The sequence below is a fragment of the Limtongia smithiae genome (assembly GCF_038497785.1).
Source record: "Limtongia smithiae strain NRRL Y-17922 unplaced genomic scaffold V1518scaffold_4, whole genome shotgun sequence".
In the NCBI taxonomy this organism is placed as follows: domain Eukaryota; kingdom Fungi; phylum Ascomycota; class Lipomycetes; order Lipomycetales; family Lipomycetaceae; genus Limtongia; species Limtongia smithiae.
Window position 1 is genome coordinate 391,891 of NW_027117625.1, and position 23,630 is coordinate 415,520.

The window sequence follows — 23,630 nt, forward strand, 5'->3', positions numbered from 1 at the left end:
GGGAGCCGAGGGCATCACGTGCAGCGATAACAGACGCAGTGCGCGCCGCCCATCACCACATTCCTCCGCGCTTCCCCATACATCGTCAGCACTCACACACAACCGCTCACGGCCCCGCCAAATCTCCCCGTACACACGCACACAATGGCCAGCCCGAAGCTGTTCACTATAAACGACATCTTTCTGTTCGTGCCGAACCTCATCGGCTACGCCCGCGTTGTACTCGCGCTCGCGTCCCTCGGCGTCATGCGGTACCATCCCAAAGTCTGTATGTGACTTCGCCGTCCGCATGTGCCGTATTTGCGCGCTGATTGACTCCCCAGGTACCTGGCTCTACATCGTCTCATGTCTGCTGGACGCGTTTGACGGCGCCGCCGCGCGCAAGTACGACCAGGCCACCAAGTTTGGCGCGATCCTCGACATGGTCACGGACCGCTGCACCACCTCCTGCCTCATCTGCTTCCTCTGCTCTGCCTACCCCGACTGGGCGGTTTTCTACCAGATCCTTATCTCCCTGGACCTCGCCTCCCACTACATGCACATGTACGCGACTCTCATCTCCGGCGGCAAGTCCCACAAGGCCGTCGGCAAGGAGCGGGGCTACATCCTTAACCTCTACTACACCAACCGCAACGTGCTCTTCATCTTCTGCGCCGCCAACGAGCTCTTCTTCGTTGCCCTTTACCTTTACTCTTTCCCTCTCAAGACGCCTCCCCACCTCGGCTACTTCCACGGCGTCCTCGGCTACTTCGAAAACGTCCCCCTCTCCTACGCCACCCTCATCTGCATCGCCACGTTTCCCATCTGGGTCGGCAAGCAGATCATCAACGTCATCCAGATGGTTCAAGCCGCAAAGATCCTAGCCCTCAGTGACATCGATGAGCGCAACTCGAAGATCCTCGCCGCCATCAAGTCAAAGTGAGCTCTCCGCGCTTCTCCCACAGATCACAATCCAACCGCTCCATGACATACTCCATTGGTCCCCTACACCATCAATCATCCCCCCAGCAGATCTCTCTTGTATTGCTCTCTGTCTGTTCCATAATAATTACTAATGCACGGTCTCTCATCATTCACTTCTACTTCTATTCACAATCGTAACATACACTACACACACATGCAATCTACACTATCCCTCCTCATTTCCGCCCCCGCCCTGCCTCCAGCGCTGCCTGCATCGCTGCCGCAAGAGCACTCAAATCTCCTCCTCCTTGTGCGGCTGTCGGAACCGCAGCTGGCACCACAGCTGTTGGCGCACTCTGTGCTGACGATGCAAATAACGCTTGCAACGCCTGCAACGCCTGCACGTTCACCGACGGCGCCAACATCCCCGCGGCTTGTCCCACCCGTGACTGTTGCGCCTGCATCGCCTGTGCCTCAGATTGTGCCTGCGCCTGTGCCTGTGCCTGTGCTGTCGCCCGCCGCTGCTTCCGCCTTGCATTTCTCGAGCCGCCAGCAGTAATACTACCTGCCCCGCCTGCTGCCTCCGCCACGCTGCTCTGCGAGGCCAGTGCGACCATCCACCCTATCCGCAGCTCCTGCGGCGCTGGAATCTCCTTCACACTGTCCAGATCCTCCAGCTCGCCTTTATCCACCTCACTCTCCGGCTCCGATGGCGACGGCTCACCATCGCCAAAGTATATCGTCATCAGCACCGTCGCTTCCCGTCTCTTTTGTGTCTCCGCTTCCGCCGACACTGCCATCTTCGAGCCGCCCCGCTTGTAGAAGTTCGTCTCCCGCTCGCGCGGCGAAAATCGCTCGCTCCGCGCGAAATCCAGCTCAATCGGCAGATACCACGGCATCCGCTCCTCCTCCTCTGGCTGCTCAAGATCCTCCATCAATTGATGTCCAATCTTGAATGCACCGCGGCCCTCCGAAATATCCAGCTCGCGTGCGCTCATCTTCGAGTTCGCTGCACCCTCACTGGGCATTGATCGCTCCTGGGGATCCGACTTGAAATACCGGATCTGTTCCAGATCTGCATCCGACCGCCACGTCACCGTCTTCCGCACTTTCTTACCCTTCGTCGGCGGCTCTGGCGTAGACCGATCCGACGAATCTTCCTCCTTTCGTTGTGACCTCAACGTGGTGATTAGGCTAGATATCCGTTGCGGAGCGACTGGTGGCGGCGCTGCTGCCGCTGGCGCTGCTGGCACTGGGGCCGCAGGAGCAGGCGTTGGCTTTGCACTAGCAATAGCACTGCTGCTACTACTGCTACTACTGCTCTCGCCACTCGCACTTCTTGTTGTAGTCGTCGATGACCGGCGCTGTAAACTCTGGAAAAAGCTGGAATTACCCGATGATCGTTCCTGCTTGATTGGCGCCGTTGTAGCCTTTGCTGCTGCGGTTTTCTCTGCAGTAGTATTCATTGTTCCAGCTACTCCCGTGGCCTTCGAAACTGTTCTCTTGGGAATTATGAAGCCCGCCAGCGCCGCGCGCGAAGGCTTCTTCGCATCGTCATCACTGCCTGCAGTCGGCGATGCCTCGTGCTCTGGCGACCTCTTGGCCCGTTCTAATATCCGCTTAGCGTACTCGCTGCTTGGCCCGGTGGCCTTTGTAGCGAAGAATGTAAGCACTTTCGTCATCTTGGTCACATCTAGTCTGTCGATCGTCGGCGACATCTTTAAAAGGCCCGCCATAACGCCCTTGGCGTCGTCATACCTCTTGCTCTTGTAGTCGAATGCAAGCCAATTCCGAATCCGCGCCAACGCCTTCACGCTGTCGCCCAGTCCGCGCCAAATGTCCCTGTTCGTGCTACCCGTGCTGCTTGTAACTTGCATAACAAACGTATCCCGAAGGTCCATCTTTTTTGACTTGGCCTCTTTAGAACCGTAGCCCTCCTCCGGGATGCACAGCATGATCTCAACCAGTCGATCGATCAGCGCCCCTCGGTCGTCCAGCATCTCTTTGAACGCGGTAGCAACGCGAATTCGCAACGCCGTCACTGGATCTGTCTCCGACATGATCGGCGGCTCCTTGGGAACCTCTGGAACGACAGCGACTTCTGCTATTGGTGAAGCAGCACTTGGCAGCGACATGGTTATAGCTGTAGACTCCATAACATTGTTCGAACCAGTTGCCCTCTTTTTGGCTGGCAGCTTATCTCCTACGGCAGCAGCGCGCTTCTTTTTCTCCGGCTTCGGCACAACAGTTGGGCCTAGCTGCTGTTGAGTCATGATCTGCTGCTGCGTGATGCCGAGAGCAGCAAGCGATGCCGTCGTCGGTGGCACATTTGAGATAGGGGCATTAATGCTGAACGAGTAGGCAGTCGACGTTGTTGGTTGTTCATGTGGTTGATTCGAATTCGGCGGGTATTGCTGCTGTGTATTTGATTCCGGAGCAGTCGCAGGCAGTCCGGCGTTGGACTGGAGCGGCGAACCAAGAGATGTGAGATCATATTGATAGTTCGGAGTCACATAGACGTGCTGGGGTGCGTAATTGCCGGTAGTGTACTGCTGCTGAGCATCGGGGTAGGCGTAGAGCGGGGGTATATGTGGCTGGACCTGCGGCTGAAGGTCCTGCTGCGCCTCCTGTGGCTGGGGAAGTTGCGCAGGAGCGTAGTAGAAGTATTGCTGCGATTGCGGCATAACCGCGTCGGCATGTGACAGTTGCGGCTGGACGCCGTACATGGTGCTCTGCATATGTGCCATATAGTTTTCGTAGGACTGGCTGGGCGCGGGGCTGCCCGCCATGTAGTAGTGCCCATCCGGCGCGGCCGCGTCAGTGTAGTAGACGTAGACCGGTTGCTCCTGCTCCTGCGTCTTCTGCTGCTCCGTGAGCTGCTGCAGATCCTGCTCGTGTTGCTGCGGGGGCTGTTGCGCAAGCGGTGGTTGTTGCTGCTGCGGTGGTTGCTGCTCACTCGCCGCCGAGTGCAGCACAAAATCGTCAAATTTGCTGTTGTTGTCGTCCATCTTTACAGGACGCGCATCCGCGATCGCGGACGATGTCTTTCAGGTCTCTCAAAGACCCGTCGAGGACCCAAGCAGTGGCAGACCTATCCTGGGTCGTCCTCGCTATTCTCGACGAGACGCGACGTGCCAAAAGCTGCAACCCAAAACAAAATTTCGTTCTGCAACGCTCCAAACACCAAAACCGAAGGGGGATGCACGAAACAGCAAAATTTTACGCGTTAGTGGATACTCCCTTGATCCTCAACGCAAGTCAAAGAGGCTGCGCCTGCGTACAGGCCGCAAACGAGAAAGAGAGAGAAGAGTAAGATCTGCCCCGAAGAGGATACTCGCAACTCGACTGCCCGATACGCTCGTCTTCCCGTGATCCAACTTGTGCGCTCGTGTCTACGCTATCTCGCTAAACTTGTTCTGCCCAGACAGTTGAGTCTCATGGGGGGTTGCACAGAAGCTGAGATAGGTTGACGCGATTACACGAAGGAAGAACAACGAGGTGCGTCGGGTGATGAAGTCGCATTTGGAAAGCCGAGAGATATATAAAGTCCCAAATGGTGGTCACATGACCATAGTGAGCCCCGCAGAACCGCTCATGCCAGTGGTATCACTCGCGCGTGTCTAGTCTTCTCCTCTGATACAGTCCGTCACTTCTCTACGCTTCAATGGCTCCTCCGGCGAAACGAAGATCTGCTGCTCCCGTCATTGCTGGCGCAGCAGTGGCCACTGCTGTTGTGGCATCGCTGGCATATTTCTACCTGTCCGGCCCAATATCCTCATGGTGGACTTCTCAGTTCTTCAATTCTCCGCGATCAGGGAAGCCCGGGGCACCTTTGATTCCGAAGAAGCGCAAGGTTGCTGTTATGTTGTCTGAGGTGTGTTAGCCATTTTGTCTAACAGCTGCATAGACGGCTAACATTCGTGACAGACGATTGCAAACAGCAAAGTCATCGATGGGTCCACCAAAGACGTTGTCGACCTCATCATCATTCGCCCGTCCGACTTTGAAGCCGATGGCTTACCTTCCGTCGAGGAAATGCGCAAGTCTTTCGTTTCACATCCCACCCATGTGTTCTTGTTCTCGCGCCCAGAGTCTGTCAAGCCGATCCTGCGGCATCTCGCTCTCGACGACAGCGAGTCTGTGACTGTCATTGTAGCGGACCAGAACATCGATTTCATCAAAGGAGACGACAATATTGCAAAGTACGTTGGCGATGTGATCGCCCTTGAGGGTGATCAGCAACACATCAAGAGTCTTTGGAAGCAGCATGTCCTGGGACAATAGTTAAGGCTTCATGTCTATCCCGTCCAGATATAGCATATCAGCTTGTGTTTTGTTTGCTACTTTGCTTAACAGTTATTGGAGTTTGGTTTGGCTGGCGGCAGGCCGCGATATACTTGGGTACTTCCGTGTTTGGGGATTTCGCTGAAATTCAATTTATGTACAGTAAATCTACTATGACTCGTGGTTATTGTCATCACCAGCAACTGGGCACTGTCGTTGGTCAAATCGACACGCCATTGTCTCATCATCAGTTGCTGCAGGACAGGTACGCAGATGCGAATAGAGAAGCATCAAGGTAAACCCTAATCGTGCACTACCGCATCGCCGTTCCGCAGTTATGGCTTGCAGCGGCTTAGTCGCGGGCAAAACTATGACACAGCCGCTCCCGGACCTCATCGCGGATCGGCACCTGTACATCATCAATTTACACCCACAGTTAAGAACAAGCAGGAATGTTCGAGCTGGAAAGGGATTATCTATTCCAACCTCGGCGAAATGCGTTACTTCTTCGAGAGACGAATGAGTTTGCTAATTGGGCACATGTATCTGTCCTGCACACCCTTCCTGAATGCGGAGTCGTGTCAAGGAGCTCGTGGGGTGCTTCTCTGATGGACCCATTTGTGCATGATACTAGGAGCTGACCAATCAGCAGAGCTCCATATTTGCTGACCACTTCATAGCACGCGCCGACATTCATTTCTTCAGTCAACAAGCCTCTTGTGGGCTCGATCATTGGTGGTGGCGTCGTGAGGCTTATTCAATAGCTCTGCACGCTTTAATTAGTTCGAAACAAGCATCGCTAACCATAGAAATAAAAACTTGCTGCGAAACAGTGCGCGTGACGTGTACCTTCGCTTTCCCGTAGCATTCTGAAAATAGTTGGCACATAGTGCGATGTGCTCTGCAAGATAGCGGCTGCCGCGTCTGAATGGCACAGCCGCCAGATATTAGTCGAAATATTCAAAGCCTGGCTGTATGAAAGTTAAGTTAGTTATCCAGTTACTTCTCGTGAAGGAATGTATAGTTAATGGCTGATACTGCAGGAAGTGTGGAGCGCGCGCCAAGACGCAACGACCTGAGGTGTTTCGCCAATTTCTCCTCGCTCCTCTCCAAACACCTCACGACTACGAGACCTCCATGCTACACATATGACCTTAAAATGTATCTGCATATCTCTTCAGTCATTGTATGCTTGTTTCCGCTTGTTCGCGAATACTCCGAGAACACCATGAACCAACATTTGCAGACCTTATTTGCGATCTTGTCGCGTAACTGCCAGCTTCTTCTTCCTTGGTGGCTTCTAGGATGCACTAGATCTTCTATTCTCAGATTTAAGATGCTTCTTAACTTCAATATCTGGTTTCATGTGGACCAGTCGATGCATACTATAAGTTCATCTTCACCATGCATAGCCACACTTCCACTCCGCCGCACATGAAGATACTTACGCGTCATAATAGCCGCAGCATTTTCACGTACATATCAAAGTAAGTATATACAATGCTCTATTTTGAGCATGAGAACATTATATTCATGTCGCATCTGCAGGAGTCCGACCCAGTAGAACGCACGTATACGGCGGTGTGTTTCGATGATTTCGAGTGGTCTGTCTCGCTCTGCGGTAGCGTGGTCGATCCTTGTCGTAATAGCTGAAACTTTCAAGGACGTAGAAGGTACTTGGCCGTGTATTCCATGTGCAGTAAGGTTGCTTAGGGCAATTTGGCGTGCGATATATTGTCGTTCAACGAACAGTCTTCCTCAAGTGGTCTGACTGACCACAGTGTTCTAAATTATCACACGCCGACCAGAACGTGCAAATCAGTCACAAATTTCTAATATAGAAAACGGGTTATCAGCTTTCAACTCTCGAATGTGGAATCTGTATGCGTGGTATGCTCGTGCTGTTGCTTCTCTGAAAACTGTGGTCGTAACAAAGTACCAGCGGGCCGAGCAAATCTTCCTGCTCGTAAACCCGTAGCAGTAAGTTCGTCTCCCGTCATTTCTTTTTCATAATGCTTGCGATAGAACAAAACAGCACCATTGTCGGATTTTGAGTCGAAAGCTGTAACGTCAAGCTGGCTCTTCTGCAAAGTGGTTTGCACGGTCTCTGGAGGCTGTCCTTCGTTCTAAGTCACTACTGCGCACTTTGCAAGTCCATGCTTCACGCCATCGCTGAGATTCAAAGTTGCTTTCAAACACACAGACATTATTTCAGTGCAATTGCGAAGCATGGTCTGAATTGTACAAGTGTGGTCATAAGAGTGTGTGGCTATATTGTTCGCCCCTCATAATGGATGTCGCCTAATCTCTCTGCCCAATATAAAGCCAAAATCATGCGTAAAATTGCTGCAGTCTGCAATCCATTGTTAATAGCAAGTTAAGCTCTTGGTTATCTTGAAGCCTGAGTTATCTACAAACCACTGGCGGAATACATATGCGCATGCTTAACAGCGCCATGAGTCTAGTGTGCAGGCCCGGAAGCCACGGAATCTTTCCCAGAAATGCGATACCATTGGGGCTCCGCTGGATTGCCGACTTGATCTAGTGATCAAGTTCACGTTTGGCTGTGAATGGCTTGGCCTGGCTTCGTGTGCACATGAACTCAGCTTCCCGGAAGCTGCGGAAGTGAGTGCCAACAGGTTTAAGATTCTGGATAATTTTTCGTTTAAGACGTGCATGAGAATAGGCAGGAACAGAATGTCCTGCCGGCATCTGAGTGTCTGGAACGTTCGACTCAATTCTTCTAACCGCGATGGGGCCGTTCAAACAACAAAATCGTGGACACCACTTCCCAAATGGTGGTTCTCTTGTCCGCGCAGAGGCCTTTGTTTCGGAAAAACCCCAGCGTATGACGCCTGTGAAGACTTTTTCCACCCGGCATTGGCCAAAGCCGGTAAGAAGTACGACAGGAGCCTGGGCAGCACGATCAGCATCATCGGCATTCGCCGCCAAGCTGTGGCACCGGTGCACTTGGCAAGCCACTTAAGACATTTCCCACGAGAGCGACGGAGGCTGCCGAGAGCCGGATAAACCGGCAGTTAGTAATGATGCTGGCGGCGGTGCCACACGAATCGCTGCGAGTTCGAGTAGATGCGCAGTGGGCTTCTACTATAACAGCTCGTGGTATGACTCAAACACGTTGCTCGCTCTATAACGTTCTACCGGTGGACGCTAAGCGAATGCTTAAATATTGCTTGATATGGCGGAACGAGCAGGAACCATGCCTCGATCAAAACCTTGTTTCTCGCCACCCCTTCGCAGCCGAACCACCATATGCTCGCGGGTATTTCCCTCATTCTGCTGCCACACCAACAGGCGGGGCTAGACCTGTTGCGAGCTGGTTTCACTCTCGAATATAGAGCATTTATTCTATTATGGCTTCAAGCAATGTGACAACTATAACCTCTCGAAACCCGGACGCGTCTATAGTCTATAGACTGAACGCCAAGATATCTGATGGCAGGTATCTGCGTGGCCTTGCAAGCCAAAATATGAGATCTTGTGCTTCGTCCTTGCTTCGTGCAGTTTTCACAATCCAGACGAGCCATTTTCCATGCAAAGCAAAGCATATCGGGCCATCCGGGATGGGGAAAAAGCTCTGGTCTAGACTCTCTCCAGCGCAGCCATCAAACTGAGGAATCCAAATGCCCAGACCATCGTAGAACGCCATGATCCGTTATCAGATTATATCGCAATGAGATAATTTGCAAAACCTCTACCTGTGAAATGACACCACGCGAGACATTAAAACCTAAAATTAAATTTACCGTCTTCATTCGCTGCCGTTGATCAATTTACGCGCCAGGCTGTGCGCCGGCAGCAGATATCTCCAACGGAATATTCGTGCCAAAAAAGCAACAGAAGTTTTGTTGATACTTGTCGTTAGAGAGAATAATGCTGTCAATCGGGGAGATTTATCAGGAGATTGAAGCGGGACGTGGCTAGCAGTGGCGCCGTAAGGCGCTCTCGGTGCTGCCGCGGCGCCACGGCACTGACAGAAAATGGACTAGCGGATATGCAAACTGTGAAGGGCTCGCGCACCAAGGATTTTAAACTTCCCGACAGTGAAGCCAATCGCTTACCCCTGTGAGGAGATAACCTAGATCAGTACCGCACGTGCGATCGCAGACACCGCACAGCGATCATTTTGTCGTCACCCAACCGGCCGTCAGCAGCAAAGCCGCAGCGAAGGAAAACTTGCTCGCGGAAGGTTTTCAAACTTTTTTGATTTTGAGTTGAAATATGGGGAAACGTCGCGGAACTTGAAGTGCTGTAGCTGAGCTTGACGATTCATAAACAGCGAAGAGCAACAAGCTGTTCGCTTCCGACAGAAATCTCTGCTGCGTCCCCGGCAATCTCGGAGGCTTAGCACCTGATTGTTTCGGAATTGCTCAAATATCCAATTTACGAAAGACCAATAGTCTTGGCGGCTAGCTTTTGAAGTCGGCCAGTTCTGGCGATGCGCAGCTTGAAAGTGTGCTGTCTTAAATTCTGAACCATATCTTGTGAGGTTGGCGCGACAGCGATTGATCGTCTCGTCGGGCTTCTCCTAATATTGAACAAATCTTCGTCGCTAAATCCGCTTGGAAAGGCAGTGGGCGAAGTTAGTAAGTAACCTAGACTCATCTAATACATCAAATAATCGTCGCACAGTCAAGGTGTAGAAAGTAGGCTGATCCTCTAGTCTCCAGGCAAGAACATAAGTATCGCAAACACAAGTGATTGCGTTCTAATGCATGAAGGTTTATACATGATGCCCTAGGTGACAAGTAAGAGAGACCACTCCTTATGTTCTCTGGTTAGTCTTGGCATTTGGTAAGCATCAGATGTTCGAGTCTACGACGCAGTTGCTCGGCAGGAAAATTAAGCTGTGAGACAAGTGAATAAAGTTGCCTATTGAGGAATGGGCGATGACGGTCGTTAGATTACAAACAAGGCTGCAGGGACAGGCATATTGCTGACTTCAAGACCGAGGCTTCGCCTTCATTTTGAGTTGTCATCAGTGAGAGCTATTTTCCTATGGAACAGTGCATATCCGTCCTTCAAAGGAGACAGGAATTCACGAGACACCAACACATGTCAGGAGGTTACTCAGCAGCCACCTGATTTGCAAAAATTAATTTCAAATTGTCCAACTGTATACGGCTTCTGCTTCGCATTTGGTGCAAATTGTGTAGTCCAACATCGACTGCTTAAAAGCGGGATAACCAGAATATGCAAGTTGCTCATGAGCCCATTTTATTGAGCTGTGACGGCGCTTGTCTCAGATACCTACCGTGTCGACTTCGCAGAATGGTGCCGGTCAAGGTCACCACAAACGCCGTTTAACTTACAATCAGCAGAATTTGTAGACAAAATTCCGATTGGCAGCAACGGCGTTACGGGAGTCCTTAAGACCATCATCTCTTGTTGTGGTCACATTTATGAAAGAGCCAAGTTCAAGCCGAGTCTCAAGCTCTGAGAGCAAAGTTAGAGTAGACGCTGAGGCAAAACTTGGCAGCGATATCCAAGTCGTCGAAGCTTGGGGCACGTGACGGTGATTCCAAATCATCGTGAACACAACAATCTCGTGCGACAAGCCGGAGCTTACCTCGGCTTCAGGGATTTTTTAACTACGGTTGCCGACTGCCGTCGTATAGAGTTCATGTTAGTTCCCCGCACTAATTCAGAGGCACTCTGGCAGTATCAAAGCATGCTGTATGAAAATTTTACAAGCATCTACGAGTGAATTGTATTTTGCGCAAACAACTGCTGGTAAAGTATGTGCCGACTTGCACTGGTGCTGCGCGACGAGCCAGCCTGCTCTATTACTCGCCCTAGTCTAACTTGTATAATACGGCTCTCGCCCTGGTCCGCTGAATTAATCGCCAGTTGATGTTGCTGACATAATAGCGGCGCTCTATACCGCCCCAGTTGCTTTTCAGGCAGACAATATACGCTGAAGACGAGTCGACTTCGGTCATGCATGCGCTACTTTTTTGAATTAAATGCTGAAGAGAGCTCGCGCGGCTGCCGCTTGCGCAGACTGTACCAGCACAGACCTCTGCAGTAGAGTTGGAACGAGCACGTCACCTGAACTGGCTGTGTTCTCCCCTGAAGTCCTGCACAAGTTTTGAGCTAATTTCCGTAGAGCTTCGTCGGTTTCAGCCACCGCGAGTAAGACCCCTAGCCGACTATGCCTAGAACTCGGGTCTGCCTTGTCTAGAACGACGTATACGGAGTTGAATCTTGAGATCGTGAACCTTGCTATTCCCAGAATATGCGCAAAGTTCAGATACGCCAAGCTAGCGCCACTCGACTCCCACTAGTCAATACCAAGCTTTGTACACGGAAACCTTGTTCTGTGCCGCAGTCTGCCTCGGCGAGAGTACCGCAAGAGCTACCGACCACTCCAAGCCACCCCCAGGCTCAGATAGCCTCTATTCGGTTTCAACCCATGGGCTAGACCGCAGATCATGTCCGTCAAAAAAACCCGCTGTCATTGGCGACCACGGTAGACAGGACAGTAATATAAGAAACGGAACGCCATTCGCTGCTATTGCTCGCCCTCATCGCTTCCCCGGAGTACAGCAGACGTCCATCATGAAGTCGTGGTCAATTAGTGCCGTGCTCCTGCTGAGTCTGCTGACTTTTGTTAAGGCTCATGACTATGGTAATGCTTGCTATATCATGTGCAGTTCCTATATCGTCGGCTATTATACCACGACCACCTGCGGCGACGACGACGACGCTTGTCAATGTACTAACTACATCTATGCCGAGTCATATGCGTTGTGCCTATACGAAGTATGTTACGAAAAAGAAATCCTGGATGCGTGGAACCTGTGGATTGAAGACTGTATGGAAGACAACAATGTTTCCGCGTCGGGAACATACGAGTCCAATCTGGCTGCTGGCCTCGCCGATTATGTCTCGTCGGATTCTGTGAATGATACCATTCCCGCATCCACCGCTGTAATGCCGGAGTACGACTACTTCCGAAAGCGATATCTAGCGCGATTCGAAATTATACATAACGCTAAATGGTCCGAATACTTTGGGTATGCTCTTAATTCGTTGGCGCTAGTATGCGTACCAGGCTAACGACTGCAGAAATATTCTGAACGCTTATTGGGGTTTTGTTATTCTCTGTGGCGCCATCAAGCAAGTTTGCGATCGATTCCTACCTCGAAATGGCAGTCAGCTCGGCATAGTATCAGTGTTCAGACGGTATATTACCTTGCCAGCCGGCTTTGGATCCAGCCATATTGAGCCGATACGTCTTGGGAAGGTCCCGGTATGGACGGTGTACTTACGCTGGCAGATTATTGTCGTCTTCGTTTTCTTCTCACTGTCGATCATCTTCATCTTCGTTAACATGAGTGTGATTAATGGCGAGCCGATTTACGTCTATAATTCCTTGATGCAGACAAATAACCTTGGCGTCCGAGCTGGTTACCTAGCGAATGAGATGCTTCCGTTGATGTTCCTATTTGCCGGTCGTAACAATATTCTGATGTGGTTCAGTGGATTTTCGTTCGAAACATTCAATATCTTTCACCGTTGGGTTGCTCGCATGATGTTCATTTTCACGTGTGTGCATGGGTGGACATATACAAGCTTCTACCTGAATGTCGGCAGCGCATATGACGCTGCTCCCGACGCGTATTACCTGGGTGATGTCGTCCAAGATTGGGGTGACATGGTCGGCATTATTGCTTGCGTGATGGCGGGATGCATGATGATTCAAGCCGCATATGTATTCCGACATCACTGGTACGAAGTATTCTTGTCGCTTCATATGTCTCTCGCAGCAGTATTCTATGCGATGGTTTGGTATCATATCCAGGCAAATTCATATGAAGAGTATATGTACTGCGCTCTGGCAGTCTGGTGCTTTGATCGATTCATTCGGATTTGCCGCATCATATTGGCCGGTCCTTTCACGAAAGCAACTGTTACTGTCCATGGAGATGCCGTTTATATTTCTGCAAAGCCGTCGATCCATTGGCGCCCGACTCCTGGTCAGTACGCGTTTCTCTATGTGCTGCGCCACAACGCATGGGAATCTCATCCATTTTCAATCATGGAATCGCGCGATGGACATTATATCTTTGTCGCTAAGGCGCACGCCGGTATGACCAAGAAGATGCACAAGAGCGTGACCAAGAAGTCAGGCACGGATGAGGTGCGAGTATGGATTGAGGGTCCGTACGGCTTCAGCCATGCGCTCTATCGTTATGATACTGTGCTGCTCGTTGCCGGTGGTGTTGGCATCACGTCGATTATTTCATACGCGCTAGATCTGAAGCGACGCGGCGGCCAGCGACATGTCATTCTGTACTGGATGGTGAGAAACGAAATTTCTTTGAACTGGACTCGCCAGCAGCTCGCAGATGTAATGGAAGGTGGTCAGATTGAGGTTCATCTGTACGTCACCGGCGAAGCCGATCCCTCGCAGGACAAGGAAATCCCGGATTCTCAGTCAACCAGTGAACTCGAGGAAAAGGAAGTCGCAGCTCTCGAGCGTCTGCCGATTCTGTACAACGTTCGTCCCGATATTACGCAAGTAATCCACGATATTGTCGCCGCTGCCAACAGCAGTGTCGCGGTTATGGCTTGCGGACCTGGCTCCCTTGCGGATGTATGCCGCAGTGCAACTACCGCCAATGTCGGAAACGGTCATGGACGCGTTGACTACTTCGAGGATGCCTTCACTTGGGCTTAATGCCACACCGTTGGGTGTCTTGGTATCATAGTATTTAGCACATTTCAGCGATTCAGCTTGACGAGATTGGTGTTAGGTATAAAATCAGAATATGACAGATGCACCAGAATATTCGCAATAAATTGCGTACGCCATGATAATTTGACTAACGAGAACTGAAGGCGATCGGGATAGACTGTCGCGGAAACAGCGAAATCAAGACGGTGACACGCATTTTCGTTTATGAAGCCCTAACCCCATGGCACCGCCTGTGATCGGCGGCTTGCGAATTGCGAATCAGGTCCTGGTAACGCATGAATCCCACAGAATATAACTGCGTCTTTAAGTAAATGGTGTCTGCAAGATATTTGTAACTTAGAGCGAAAAATGCGCTAATAGTCGGAGAAGTGCCACAGGGAGTTGGGATTGAGGGTTAGGGGGCGACGCTGCGGTGAAACCTTGTGAGCCTCACGGCTGTGAAAGCACCAAGTCGGAGCGCGTGTGAGCTGCCGGCCGTGGAAACCGATCCAAGAAGCCACTGTTCTGTCCTCTCCGACCGCCACTGTACAGCAGTACATCATGTCGGCGTCTTCAAGCACCGCGCGAGTCATCTTTGATGGCGTACGTTTCGCTATTGTCTCAACGGCCGCTTCGTTAGCCGCGTACTACATGGTCCAGGCCTTGGTACATGCTATCGAAGGGTCATCGGCACCATCAGCATCCGAGAAGCAGCAACCGGCAAACGACCCGCTCTTAAAATTCAAGGAGCGCAATCCTGGGGTCAAGCTACGTCTCACTAAGTATGAGTCTGCCCTTCTGTCAGAGGTCGTGTCGCCGGACGACATCAAGGTCAAATTCACGGGTTAGTTCTATACCTTGCCACCATTCAATGATCTCGTGTGCACAGCCCACTCACTGAATTAATAGATATTGGTGGTCTGGAGGATATAATTGATGATTTACGTGAAAGCGTATTATATCCGCTGACAATGTAAGAGCTTGTCCATTTGTGTAGCTTATCATGGTGCTGACTTCCAGTCAAGGCCCGGGTTCTTTGCCAATAGCTCGCCGTTACTTCAGGCGCCGAAGGGAGTACTTCTTTACGGACCGCCCGGCTGCGGCAAGACAATGCTGGCGAAAGCGCTTGCATGTGAGAGTGGCGCAACGTTTCTGAACATTAAGCTATCAACGATTGCAGACAAGTGGTTTGGCGAGTCCAACAAGATCGTGAATGCAATATTCACACTTGCACGGAAACTACAACCCTGCATTATTTTCATAGATGAGATCGACTCTTTTCTACGCGAGCGATCGAGCGGCGACCACGAAGCCATGGCAATGCTCAAGGCCGAGTTCATGACTTTATGGGACGGTCTCACAACGGACGGCCGGATACTCGTTCTCGGTGCTACGAACCGGGCAAACGACATTGATTCCGCGTTCTTGCGACGGATGCCGAAGCGATTTGCTGTGCGCCTGCCAGACCTTGCGCAGAGGAAGAAGCTGTTGAGCTTGATGCTGAGCGGTACTGTTCTGGACAGCTCATTTGAATTTGACGAACTGGCGATGAAAACGAGCGGCATGAGTGGCAGCGATATCAAGGAAGCCTGTCGGGATGCGGTTATGGTTTGCGCGCGAGAGTTTTTCAAAGACAACTACACAAGCGGAAAGATTGACCCCACAGCTGTGAATCCCAATGACTTGAAAATGAGACCACTACGAATTACAGATTTCTTTGTCAAGACAGCTGCTACCAGCATGCACGCTAATACGTACTCCGTGGTCAGCGATGTATCGACATCACTGGATTAGAGTAAACAGAGGTATCACTGTATATATACGAGCGCCGCCATGACCGCAAGGGTCTACAGTTTTTGAGTGGATATGGGGTAAGGCCGCACGGCATCTTCCAGAACTCAAGGTTGGTGTGGCTCAAGATTTATAGACGCTTGGGATGGATGGATTGGATATGTTGAAATCGTTCGTCGTTGTTGCTGTTACCGGCTGTAGCGTGCGTGTGTATTGTTATTTCGATTGCTTAATTGTTGTCTTCAATATAAGACTGTACAACTGTTATCGTCGCGTTACCAGAACATCGTTTACAGGAGAAGCTCCAGCTCATGACGGCCGGCCTTAGTATACAAGTAGGCGTTGCTGTACTAGACGTTAGAAATCTGCAGATCATATAATATGCGACCGGGCCAGGCCGTGAAACAGGGGACTCGTACCGCTCCTGGGCACTGGTTATGAGGTAACCGAAAAGGGCGGTGGGAACGACGACGTAGATAGCCTGGGAGGAGACTCTTCGGAAGGTGTTGAAAAAGGCGTTGTAGAGGGCGCCGGCGAAGGGCTTCTGCGCGAAGGGGGAGAGGGAGTAGGTGACAATGCCTGGCGAGGAAGGAAGGTCAGCTGGCGTTCAAGAGTGTGTATCTGCTTGTCGCTCGTGATTACTGAACGTAGCAGAGATATCGGAAAACTAGACCCGTATGAAAGTGGAGAAAATGTACCTCTCTGCTTGGGACCACCTGTTGCGAATAAAGGTTAGCAAAAGGTTCGCAAAGGCGCCGTAAAACGAAAAGAAATTCATACCCATATCACCCCACCATCCCATGTATCCGTGATGTCCACCGGCCATTGTGATTGTGTGCAGGGTGGTGTGAAGGACGAGGTTGCTGACGACGAAGTGTCTCTACGGAGGCGATTTCGACGAGGAGTTCTCGTGAACGTCCGGCGCAGACGCAGCTTACAATCCTAGGTCCTCATTGGCTGTAGCAAGCTGAGGCCGGGTAAATTATCGTGCTGAACTCTGCGCATGGTTGTGCGGCTCTCTGCGCAGAACGCAGCCCTAAGAAACTCAGCAGACGGCTCATTGAGTAGAAGTTGCACTGAAAGCAACCACGGACTCCTTCGCAACACTACCCGGATCGTCGTCTCCCAGCAGCCATGGATGCCAACAGAGCACTCAACTGGATGTACCGTATGTTTCTTTAAGCTCCTGCCGCTTCCACTTTGACCTTGTCACGAGATTTGCAGGCCGTGAACACCATGCGCTGACACGTCTTATCCCTCTTCAGGCATCGCGTTTCCCATTGCGGTCGGCATAACTATCGGCCAATCCGCCATATACGACGTCAAGGGCGGCACGCGTGCTGTGATCTTTGATCGTCTGTCCGGTGTCAAGCAGGACGTCAAGGCCGAGGGCACTCACTTCCTGATCCCCTGGCTTCAGCGCGCCGTCATCATGGATGTGCGCACTACTGTTCGTGTTCTCTTGCTTGCGCCAGTCTTGATAACGCGCTGCTAACGTCTGCCCGACAGCCCCGGAACATCTCGACTACCACTGGCAGCAAGGATCTGCAGATGGTCTCGCTGACGCTCCGCGTGCTGCACCGGCCGGAGATCAGTCATCTCCCGCAGATCTACCAAAACCTCGGCCTCGACTACGACGAGCGTGTTTTGCCTTCCATCGGTAATGAGGTCCTTAAGGCTATTGTCGCGCAGTTCGACGCCGCCGAGCTCATTACGCAGCGCGAGATCGTCTCCGGCCGCATCCGCGACGACCTCCTCAAGCGTGCCGGCGAGTTCAACATCGCGCTTGAAGACGTCTCGATCACGCACATGACCTTCGGCCGTGAGTTCACGAAGGCTGTCGAGGAGAAGCAGATCGCGCAGCAGGACGCCGAGCGCGCGAGATACGTCGTCGAACGCGCAGAGCAAGAGCGGCAGGCCGCAGTCATTCGCGCAGAGGGCGAGGCCGAGGCCGCCGAGACGATCTCCAAGGCTCTCGATAAGGCTGGTGATGGTCTCATTCTCATCAGACGTATCGAAGCTTCAAAAGCCATCGCCAACACACTCGCGTCTTCGCCAAACGTCACCTACGTGCCTGGCGGTGAGAACGGCAGTGGGGGCTCAAATGCTCTCCTGCTCAACGTTAGCAGGTAGATGCTATTCTTTTTGTAAATAGTCTTCTTCTGGGCATCAGCGAGAGCGACGCCTAGAAATATATATCTCCCTGTCCCGCTACATCACAGTAGTTTAATTCGTAATTGGGTTTGGATTAAACAATACTATTTACCAACAATGCGTTATTCGAACTTCTGATCATTACAAAGTCCGCTAAGTCTTCACAAACACTTCTCATTGTCATCCAGCTTTCACCAGCAAAGAGAAGTGAGCAAAGCAAAAGATACAAAACACAGACTTTTCATTCCGTCGATCCAGCCCATCGTGGTCGGCCTTCCGTTCCCAGAAATTAAAGAAACATAAAAATATAGTAGAGACAACAACCGTTTGCATTCTTTCCAAGAAAACTGAGAGACACACTGTTTACTTCTCCGGCACCTTCCGGCTGAGGTCCAAGTAGTTCTTGGCCCAGGTCGGCAGAATGAAAGCGGCTCTGTGGATGTCCTTGTTGTAGTAGCGGAACAGCTCGCCCTCTTTCTTCTCATCGAATTCACGCAGGGGCTGGTTGAGCTTGCGCTCGGGGTCCTTGCTACACACCATGAAGCCGATCTGGCCGGAAGGATAGGTTGGGATAGTTGTGTAGGCGTAGCTATATTCGGCAGTTTAGTACAATAACATCAGTTAGCATTATCAATACATACTCAGCGACGGCGAAAACCTCAGAGCAGGACTTCTTCAGGTCTCGGATGAGGGGGATGTGCAACCAGATGTTCTCGGCTATAATTAACAGGTTAGTGTATGCTTCACCATTAGATGTGAGGGCATAACAAAGGGGAACAGGGTGAGGGTGAAAGGGGACGGGAAGGGTGGTGGGGTGAGGAAAGAAACAGCACAGCACAACCTTGGGTAGTAATGACGCCCTTCTCGGTCAAGGCGTCCTTCAGCAGCTCGAAGTAGGGCTTCTGGAACAGAGACTCGGCAGGGCCTTCGGGGTCGGAAGAGTCGGTGATGATAACATCGAAGTAATTCTTGTACTCGGCAAGGAACTTGAAGCCGTCCTCGACGTAAACCTTGACCTTAGGGTGCTCGAAGCCGATGGCCATATTGGGCAGGTATTTCTTCGAGACGCGGATGACGCACTCGTCGATATCGCACAGAACGGCTTCTTCAATGGACTCATGCTTGACAACTTCACGCAAAACACCACCGTCACCGCCGCCAATGACGAGAACCTTCTTCGGGTTGGGGTGGTTGAACATGGCGAGGTGCGTGATCATCTCCTGGTAACTGTGCCACGAGTGAGCAGATAAAGATCAACTTGTCAGACTGCACACCAACCCAACTTACGCAAACTCATCACGTTCGGTGGCCTGGATAACGCCATCAAGTACAAGAACGTTGCCGTAGTTGGAGCTCTCGAAGACCAAAACGTCCTGGTACTTGGACTTCTCGACGTGCAAGATCTGGTTGACCCTCAGAGTCATGGCCTGGCCGGGCCAGAGCTCGTCCGACACCTCCCGGAACCAGCCGTCTATAGCAGTACATTAGTATTCGCCGCTAGATCATCTCACGCGCCGAGAAATCCGCCTTGAGAGTTCTCGCAGGGTTACTGCAACCGCATGACCAAGTAGGACTACCGGCTCCAGCTTGCAGAACATATGTAAGCCAGAACGTACCGTTGATAGTGTAGTGCGAAAGAGTCTCAGACATGTTGCTGGCAGCTAATCCTGGTGATACTCTTGGTCTTGAGCCGACGAGGTGTGAAGAAAGGAAAGAAGTGCAAAGGCCGACGGGAAGTAAATTTTTTCTTACGCGGCGCAAACTCGCGTGAAGTTGGGCCGCCCGTATCGCAATATTCGCATTCGGCCTGACCACGACCGCGATCGCCGCGAATCTTGTCCGGGTCTGGGCTGCTGGGGGGTTTATGCAGTTCAGTTACAATAAGTCACATCGTCACAGCGATCGGGGCTTGCTGCAGTATATCTGCTCACCTGATTCTGGTGTCTGTGCCAAACTGAACTTCCTTCCGCCTTGTCGCACTGCACTTTCACCCGGCCTGGCCACAAGCTGTCTGCCTCTAGTGTGGATTTATGCAGGGTCAAGATGGTCTGCTAATGTAATAAACCAAAATGCTAATTGTAGAGTTTATTGCTCTTACGACATCCTGAAGGATAGGAGCGACGTCCCCTTCTGTCTGTCAAAGTGCGGATTACAGTAGACCTTGTCCACTAATAAAGGCAAGTCCAAAAACTCACAGCAACTGTTGAGTCGCAAGAGTTTTAGCTCAGCTTTCTCTACGAATAGAGAAGCGTTGTACAAAAAACTCAAAGACAAGTCTCAGGTAAACGCTCTGTAGAATGTCATAGCTCAGATCATATATCTCTCAGAATTAGAAAATCTATAACCGTAAAATACGCTGTAATTTGCGCCTTAATCCATTTCCAATTGCCGCTGAAATATAATCGTGACGTGATAGATACTGTCAGACGACGCAAATCGCAAACGCATAGAGCGGTCTGAAGCTATCACTAGGTGACGCGCCACTTATCATCAGCTGGTATGTCGACTCAATTATTTGCGCAATGGTATCATCTCGCGATATCAGCGTCAGTCATACATGTCGATAGGTACCAGTAGTGGTATAAGCGAAACTTAACGAAGTAGTCAGTCACGGAGTGCACTATCGTAATTACCAGGCTGTAAGTGGATAATAAAACAGGACGTATCAAACCAAAATCCAACACCGAAGAAAAGATTCAAACAAAATAAAATTCCCGAAATAGTCTGTTTACGACATCGTATACTGCCCGACCTCCTTGCCAAGCTCAATTGTTCTATAGAGTTATCTTGCAGTACTTCAGCCATGATCCACAGCATAAAACACTGTGTCCAAGAATCGTACATAATTCTCTCGTCAATAAGTGCTTCCTAAAGTGGTCGAAGAGTGTCGGATATCCCGGTGCTGCCTACGGTTTGATCTGCGTATGATACGTGCGACATGATTTTGTCGAAAGTCAGTTAACCTAACCCACAGACGACTCTGTTGTCAATGACTGGCTACGGCAAGGTATTTTGTAGACAATAAATTTCGCTCTGGGCGTCTGTCTATATTGACGACGTGATCGATCGCAACTGTCGACAACAAGTTATACAGAGCATGCATCATACGCTGTTACTTTATTAGTATTTGCAGCTGAAATTACTGGATGTCTTGCAGTGTTTAAACTCTGGTCTAGCATGCGACTGAATCTCTCTGCTACTGGACGATCTCTGCAGTACCGCGTTGAACGTCGAGGGAGTTAAATACAGTGTCACTATGCTGTAATTGCGTAGTGGGCTGAAGTGCATATTCTTTGCGTACTTGAATCAAATACCACGAATTCATCACAATTCAGTATCGATAAGTTTAGCAATTTCAGCTTGCTCAGTCAGTTATATAATGCGATTTATTCCATACGCCACTTCTCTCAGTGAACTCACTACTCCCAATCTCCAAGTAAAGACACCCCCTAAATATGCTACTCCTCTTTGAAATACCAAATGTCAAAAAAAATGCAGAACTAAACTCTCCATACTTTAATTTTCTGCTTGATGAGTTGGCGACAGATAGGACAGAGCTTGCTGGAATGTGCGAGCGGGCGATTCCGTATTGGAGTCGGTGCGATGGAGTCCGCGCAGTACTTCTAGGCGTTAGCACAATCGGTCCTGACTACCAGAGACAAGGAAAAAGTACCTCGCAAACGGCAAGATGCGCGCATGGCAGGAATACTGAATCGGTTAGAATAGAGCCTACACAAGCAGGTGTGAAAGATACGTACCGACGTTGGCGATCTGAGCAAAGCAGACTCGGCAGCCAATGTCAACTATAAGCTCTTCCGCCGTCATATCATTCGGTCGCGGCTTCGGCTCTTCTACTATCGGCGCCTGTTGTTGCTGCGGTGACTGACCATCAAGCTCAGTCCGCTGTGCACGCTGCACCTGCTCCGCTCGCTCCACCGCCAACAACGCCGCGGTGGTCGCGACATTCACCGCATTGGACACCCTCTCGCTCGTCTCCGCTGACAGATCAGTCCCATCACGTATGCGCGTGCCGCTTCGCAGCAGCGCCTCTCGTAGTTCGTGCAGATGCTGCCGCGAGCGGTCGCTCTGCTCGATGCGGGCATGCAGGTCCTGGGATTGATGCGCACCGTTTGCAGCAACCATTGTGCGTACAATCACTCTTTGCCGCAACCTATTCTGTTCGACCTGATGTTCTTGCTGTTGCCGTACGTGAAGTATTTCGTCCTCAGTCATAGTCGCTTGTTGATCATTATTACTCGCAGCAGGAACGGCGAGATTCTGTGATTCTTGAACTGGGCGATTATGCCTGTTCCATACTTGCGCCCGCTGAAACATAGACGTTAGAGGGGACACATATTCTAGGCCAGAAAGGTTAGTTGATGATGCCGGAAGAGCCCAGAAGTGCGAATTACCATCGCTAGAGAGCTCCTGCGGCGTTCCGAACGCAGCGTAAATGCGCCGCTGCCGTTGCTGCCGTATATGTTGCCGTTGTTGCTGTTGCGGTGACATAGTTGGCGGAGGAAGCACTCTCTGTCGTTCAGACATAAGTCTTGCAAATTGACCTACTAGATCCGGACGACCGATTGGGTTTCTCAGGTTTTCCCAGTATGCTGCAAACCAAATCAGTACCATCGCCATCCCCTTGTATAAGAAATGGTGAAACAGACCTTTGCAATTTCGACAATACATAGCCCAGCGCATACCTTCGTTCACGGTCCCGCGCCCGTCGATGTAGATATCGTACCGTGCGGTGTCGCTGAGGGGCCGCTGATCGAGGCAGGAGCAACACCGGTCCGAGTGAGTGAGAAGACAGTCTGTGGCGGTGTGGGCGCATGTTTTGGGACGCGGAGTGGCGGTGCCGGAGGGAGTGGTGGTTGTGGAAGAGGTTCCAACGGGGATGGTGATCGTGGTGGTTGTGGTGGTTGTGGTAACAGTGGTGGTTGTTGCACCTTCTGTGGTTGTGGTACCTTCTGTGGTCATGGTTTCTTCAGTAGTAACGGTTTCGGCCGGTAGCGCAGTTGACTGCGTTGGCGACTGCACTTGAGTGTGTGGTATGGCCCCAGAGCTATCCGTCGGTACCGTGGGGGTTGGCGGCAAGCCCATTCCTTCTTGCTCACGCCGATCCCAGTATTCTACGACACGCATCAGCACTAAGCCCACACTCTGCTGCGAATTGAACCTACCCTGACAAGCCGTACAGTACACCGCCCACCGCGTACCTTCATTCACCATCCCCCTCCCTTCGACATAGATATCGTACTTCCCCGTCGGACTCACGGGCCGTCCATCAAGGCACGCGCAGCAGTTATTCGTTGTCCCCAGCACACAGTGCGCATCCGCGTGGTCGCACGTATTGGCGCGCGTGAGACGGGGCTGGTGCTGTGAGGATGAAGATAAGTATTTATCAGGCCTAGGAAACGGTGATCCGAGACGTACGTGTGATGTGGAAGCCTCCGACATGTTGAAACGAACAAGGGGATATGCCTTGTCACTACGGGCCGGACGATACTAATTGAGTCGTGTCGAGGTTGTGGTCGCGCGCGCCCGCCGAGGAAGTGATATATGTCGTCGTTAAGCTGCGACGCTGTGAACTCATGATGACGGCGGCGCTGTACGCAACCCAAACCGCACATTATTACCATTCACTATTTTGATCTCCGCCGGGCCAGAGTACATCGCAAGAAGCATAGTGCTACTACAGAATCGCGATTATTGAGTTTTCTTGTTTGCCCCTGGCTATCGCATGCTGCATCAACTGCGCGGTGCAGCAGTTGTCGAGAGGCATCTCCTAATT

General features: G+C 51.2%; 10 protein-coding genes across 10 annotated transcripts; 5 read left to right on the plus strand and 5 right to left on the minus strand.

Annotated features, from left to right (window-relative positions):
• Positions 1 to 34: 34 nt before the first annotated feature.
• On the plus strand, positions 35 to 1,139 carry V1518DRAFT_414661 (CDP-alcohol phosphatidyltransferase-domain-containing protein). Its single transcript, XM_066903631.1, has 2 exons — positions 35 to 268; positions 324 to 1,139. The coding sequence occupies exons 1-2, from the start codon at positions 145 to 147 to the stop codon at positions 920 to 922; spliced, it is 723 nt and encodes a 240-aa protein (XP_066760188.1). The 5' UTR covers positions 35 to 144; the 3' UTR covers positions 923 to 1,139.
• On the minus strand, positions 1,000 to 4,406 carry V1518DRAFT_414662 (uncharacterized protein). Its single transcript, XM_066903632.1, has one exon. It carries the CDS (start codon positions 3,909 to 3,911, stop codon positions 1,140 to 1,142), a length of 2,772 nt encoding a protein of 923 aa, XP_066760189.1. The 5' UTR covers positions 3,912 to 4,406; the 3' UTR covers positions 1,000 to 1,139.
• Positions 4,407 to 4,567: 161 nt separating this feature from the next.
• Positions 4,568 to 5,796, plus strand: V1518DRAFT_404888 (uncharacterized protein; the record flags this gene model as incomplete). The annotated part of the gene is made up of 4 exons (XM_066901902.1): positions 4,568 to 4,777; positions 4,831 to 5,134; positions 5,260 to 5,452; positions 5,523 to 5,796. The coding sequence occupies 4 exons, from the start codon at positions 4,568 to 4,570 to the stop codon at positions 5,794 to 5,796; spliced, it is 981 nt and encodes a 326-aa protein (XP_066760190.1).
• A 4,497-nt stretch (positions 5,797 to 10,293) lies between these two features.
• On the minus strand, positions 10,294 to 10,740 carry V1518DRAFT_414672 (uncharacterized protein; the record flags this gene model as incomplete). Its single annotated transcript, XM_066903633.1, has 1 exon — positions 10,294 to 10,740. A coding segment is annotated over one exon (218 nt), but the record flags the coding sequence as incomplete, so codon positions are not given.
• Positions 10,741 to 11,350: 610 nt separating this feature from the next.
• V1518DRAFT_414674 (ferric reductase NAD binding domain-containing protein) lies at positions 11,351 to 14,227 on the plus strand. Its single transcript, XM_066903634.1, has 2 exons — positions 11,351 to 12,227; positions 12,280 to 14,227. Exons 1-2 carry the CDS (start codon positions 11,770 to 11,772, stop codon positions 13,892 to 13,894), a joined length of 2,073 nt encoding a protein of 690 aa, XP_066760192.1. The 5' UTR covers positions 11,351 to 11,769; the 3' UTR covers positions 13,895 to 14,227.
• Positions 14,228 to 14,377: 150 nt separating this feature from the next.
• On the plus strand, positions 14,378 to 15,946 carry V1518DRAFT_414675 (P-loop containing nucleoside triphosphate hydrolase protein). The gene is made up of 3 exons (XM_066903635.1): positions 14,378 to 14,735; positions 14,801 to 14,864; positions 14,917 to 15,946. Exons 1-3 carry the CDS (start codon positions 14,453 to 14,455, stop codon positions 15,683 to 15,685), a joined length of 1,116 nt encoding a protein of 371 aa, XP_066760193.1. The 5' UTR covers positions 14,378 to 14,452; the 3' UTR covers positions 15,686 to 15,946.
• V1518DRAFT_414678 (cytochrome b-c1 complex subunit 8) lies at positions 15,620 to 16,593 on the minus strand. Its single transcript, XM_066903636.1, has 4 exons — positions 16,463 to 16,593; positions 16,381 to 16,398; positions 16,102 to 16,261; positions 15,620 to 16,027 (listed from the first exon to the last, which is right to left on the minus strand). The coding sequence occupies exons 1-4, from the start codon at positions 16,506 to 16,508 to the stop codon at positions 15,973 to 15,975; spliced, it is 279 nt and encodes a 92-aa protein (XP_066760194.1). The 5' UTR covers positions 16,509 to 16,593; the 3' UTR covers positions 15,620 to 15,972.
• A 143-nt stretch (positions 16,594 to 16,736) lies between these two features.
• On the plus strand, positions 16,737 to 17,960 carry V1518DRAFT_414680 (band 7 family-domain-containing protein). Its single transcript, XM_066903637.1, has 3 exons — positions 16,737 to 16,850; positions 16,948 to 17,132; positions 17,192 to 17,960. Exons 1-3 carry the CDS (start codon positions 16,817 to 16,819, stop codon positions 17,813 to 17,815), a joined length of 843 nt encoding a protein of 280 aa, XP_066760195.1. The 5' UTR covers positions 16,737 to 16,816; the 3' UTR covers positions 17,816 to 17,960.
• On the minus strand, positions 17,918 to 19,606 carry V1518DRAFT_414686 (Spermine/spermidine synthase-domain-containing protein). Its single transcript, XM_066903638.1, has 5 exons — positions 19,453 to 19,606; positions 19,124 to 19,307; positions 18,678 to 19,063; positions 18,478 to 18,553; positions 17,918 to 18,425 (listed from the first exon to the last, which is right to left on the minus strand). Exons 1-5 carry the CDS (start codon positions 19,484 to 19,486, stop codon positions 18,200 to 18,202), a joined length of 906 nt encoding a protein of 301 aa, XP_066760196.1. The 5' UTR covers positions 19,487 to 19,606; the 3' UTR covers positions 17,918 to 18,199.
• Positions 19,607 to 21,336: 1,730 nt separating this feature from the next.
• V1518DRAFT_372475 (uncharacterized protein) lies at positions 21,337 to 22,816 on the minus strand (the record flags this gene model as incomplete). The annotated part of the gene is made up of 6 exons (XM_066901393.1): positions 21,337 to 21,456; positions 21,510 to 21,544; positions 21,595 to 21,730; positions 22,046 to 22,194; positions 22,249 to 22,385; positions 22,500 to 22,816. 6 exons carry the CDS (start codon positions 22,814 to 22,816, stop codon positions 21,337 to 21,339), a joined length of 894 nt encoding a protein of 297 aa, XP_066760197.1.
• Positions 22,817 to 23,630: the final 814 nt, after the last annotated feature.

Excerpts from the sequence above, each read along its gene's own strand:
- V1518DRAFT_414661 (XM_066903631.1), top strand. The coding sequence starts at position 145 with ATGGCCAGCCCGAAGCTGTTCACTATAAACGACATCTTTCTGTTCGTG. Across the intron at positions 269-323 it reads GCGGTACCATCCCAAAGTCT|GTACCTGGCTCTACATCGTC; the intron begins GTATGTGACTTC and ends TTGACTCCCCAG.
- V1518DRAFT_414662 (XM_066903632.1), bottom strand. The coding sequence starts at position 3,911 with ATGGACGACAACAACAGCAAATTTGACGATTTTGTGCTGCACTCGGCG.
- V1518DRAFT_414674 (XM_066903634.1), top strand. The coding sequence starts at position 11,770 with ATGAAGTCGTGGTCAATTAGTGCCGTGCTCCTGCTGAGTCTGCTGACT. Across the intron at positions 12,228-12,279 it reads AAATGGTCCGAATACTTTGG|AAATATTCTGAACGCTTATT; the intron begins GTATGCTCTTAA and ends TAACGACTGCAG.
- V1518DRAFT_414675 (XM_066903635.1), top strand. The coding sequence starts at position 14,453 with ATGTCGGCGTCTTCAAGCACCGCGCGAGTCATCTTTGATGGCGTACGT. Across the intron at positions 14,736-14,800 it reads CATCAAGGTCAAATTCACGG|ATATTGGTGGTCTGGAGGAT; the intron begins GTTAGTTCTATA and ends CTGAATTAATAG. Across the intron at positions 14,865-14,916 it reads GTATTATATCCGCTGACAAT|GCCCGGGTTCTTTGCCAATA; the intron begins GTAAGAGCTTGT and ends CTTCCAGTCAAG.
- V1518DRAFT_414678 (XM_066903636.1), bottom strand. The coding sequence starts at position 16,508 with ATGGCCGGTGGACATCACGGATACATGGGATGGTGGGGTGATATGG. Across the intron at positions 16,028-16,101 it reads ATAACCAGTGCCCAGGAGCG|CAACGCCTACTTGTATACTA; the intron begins GTACGAGTCCCC and ends CGTCTAGTACAG.
- V1518DRAFT_414680 (XM_066903637.1), top strand. The coding sequence starts at position 16,817 with ATGGATGCCAACAGAGCACTCAACTGGATGTACC. Across the intron at positions 16,851-16,947 it reads AGCACTCAACTGGATGTACC|GCATCGCGTTTCCCATTGCG; the intron begins GTATGTTTCTTT and ends ATCCCTCTTCAG. Across the intron at positions 17,133-17,191 it reads TCATGGATGTGCGCACTACT|CCCCGGAACATCTCGACTAC; the intron begins GTTCGTGTTCTC and ends TCTGCCCGACAG.
- V1518DRAFT_414686 (XM_066903638.1), bottom strand. The coding sequence starts at position 19,486 with ATGTCTGAGACTCTTTCGCACTACACTATCAACG. Across the intron at positions 19,064-19,123 it reads ACCGAACGTGATGAGTTTGC|TTACCAGGAGATGATCACGC; the intron begins GTAAGTTGGGTT and ends CTCGTGGCACAG. Across the intron at positions 18,554-18,677 it reads GGGCGTCATTACTACCCAAG|CCGAGAACATCTGGTTGCAC; the intron begins GTTGTGCTGTGC and ends TGTTAATTATAG.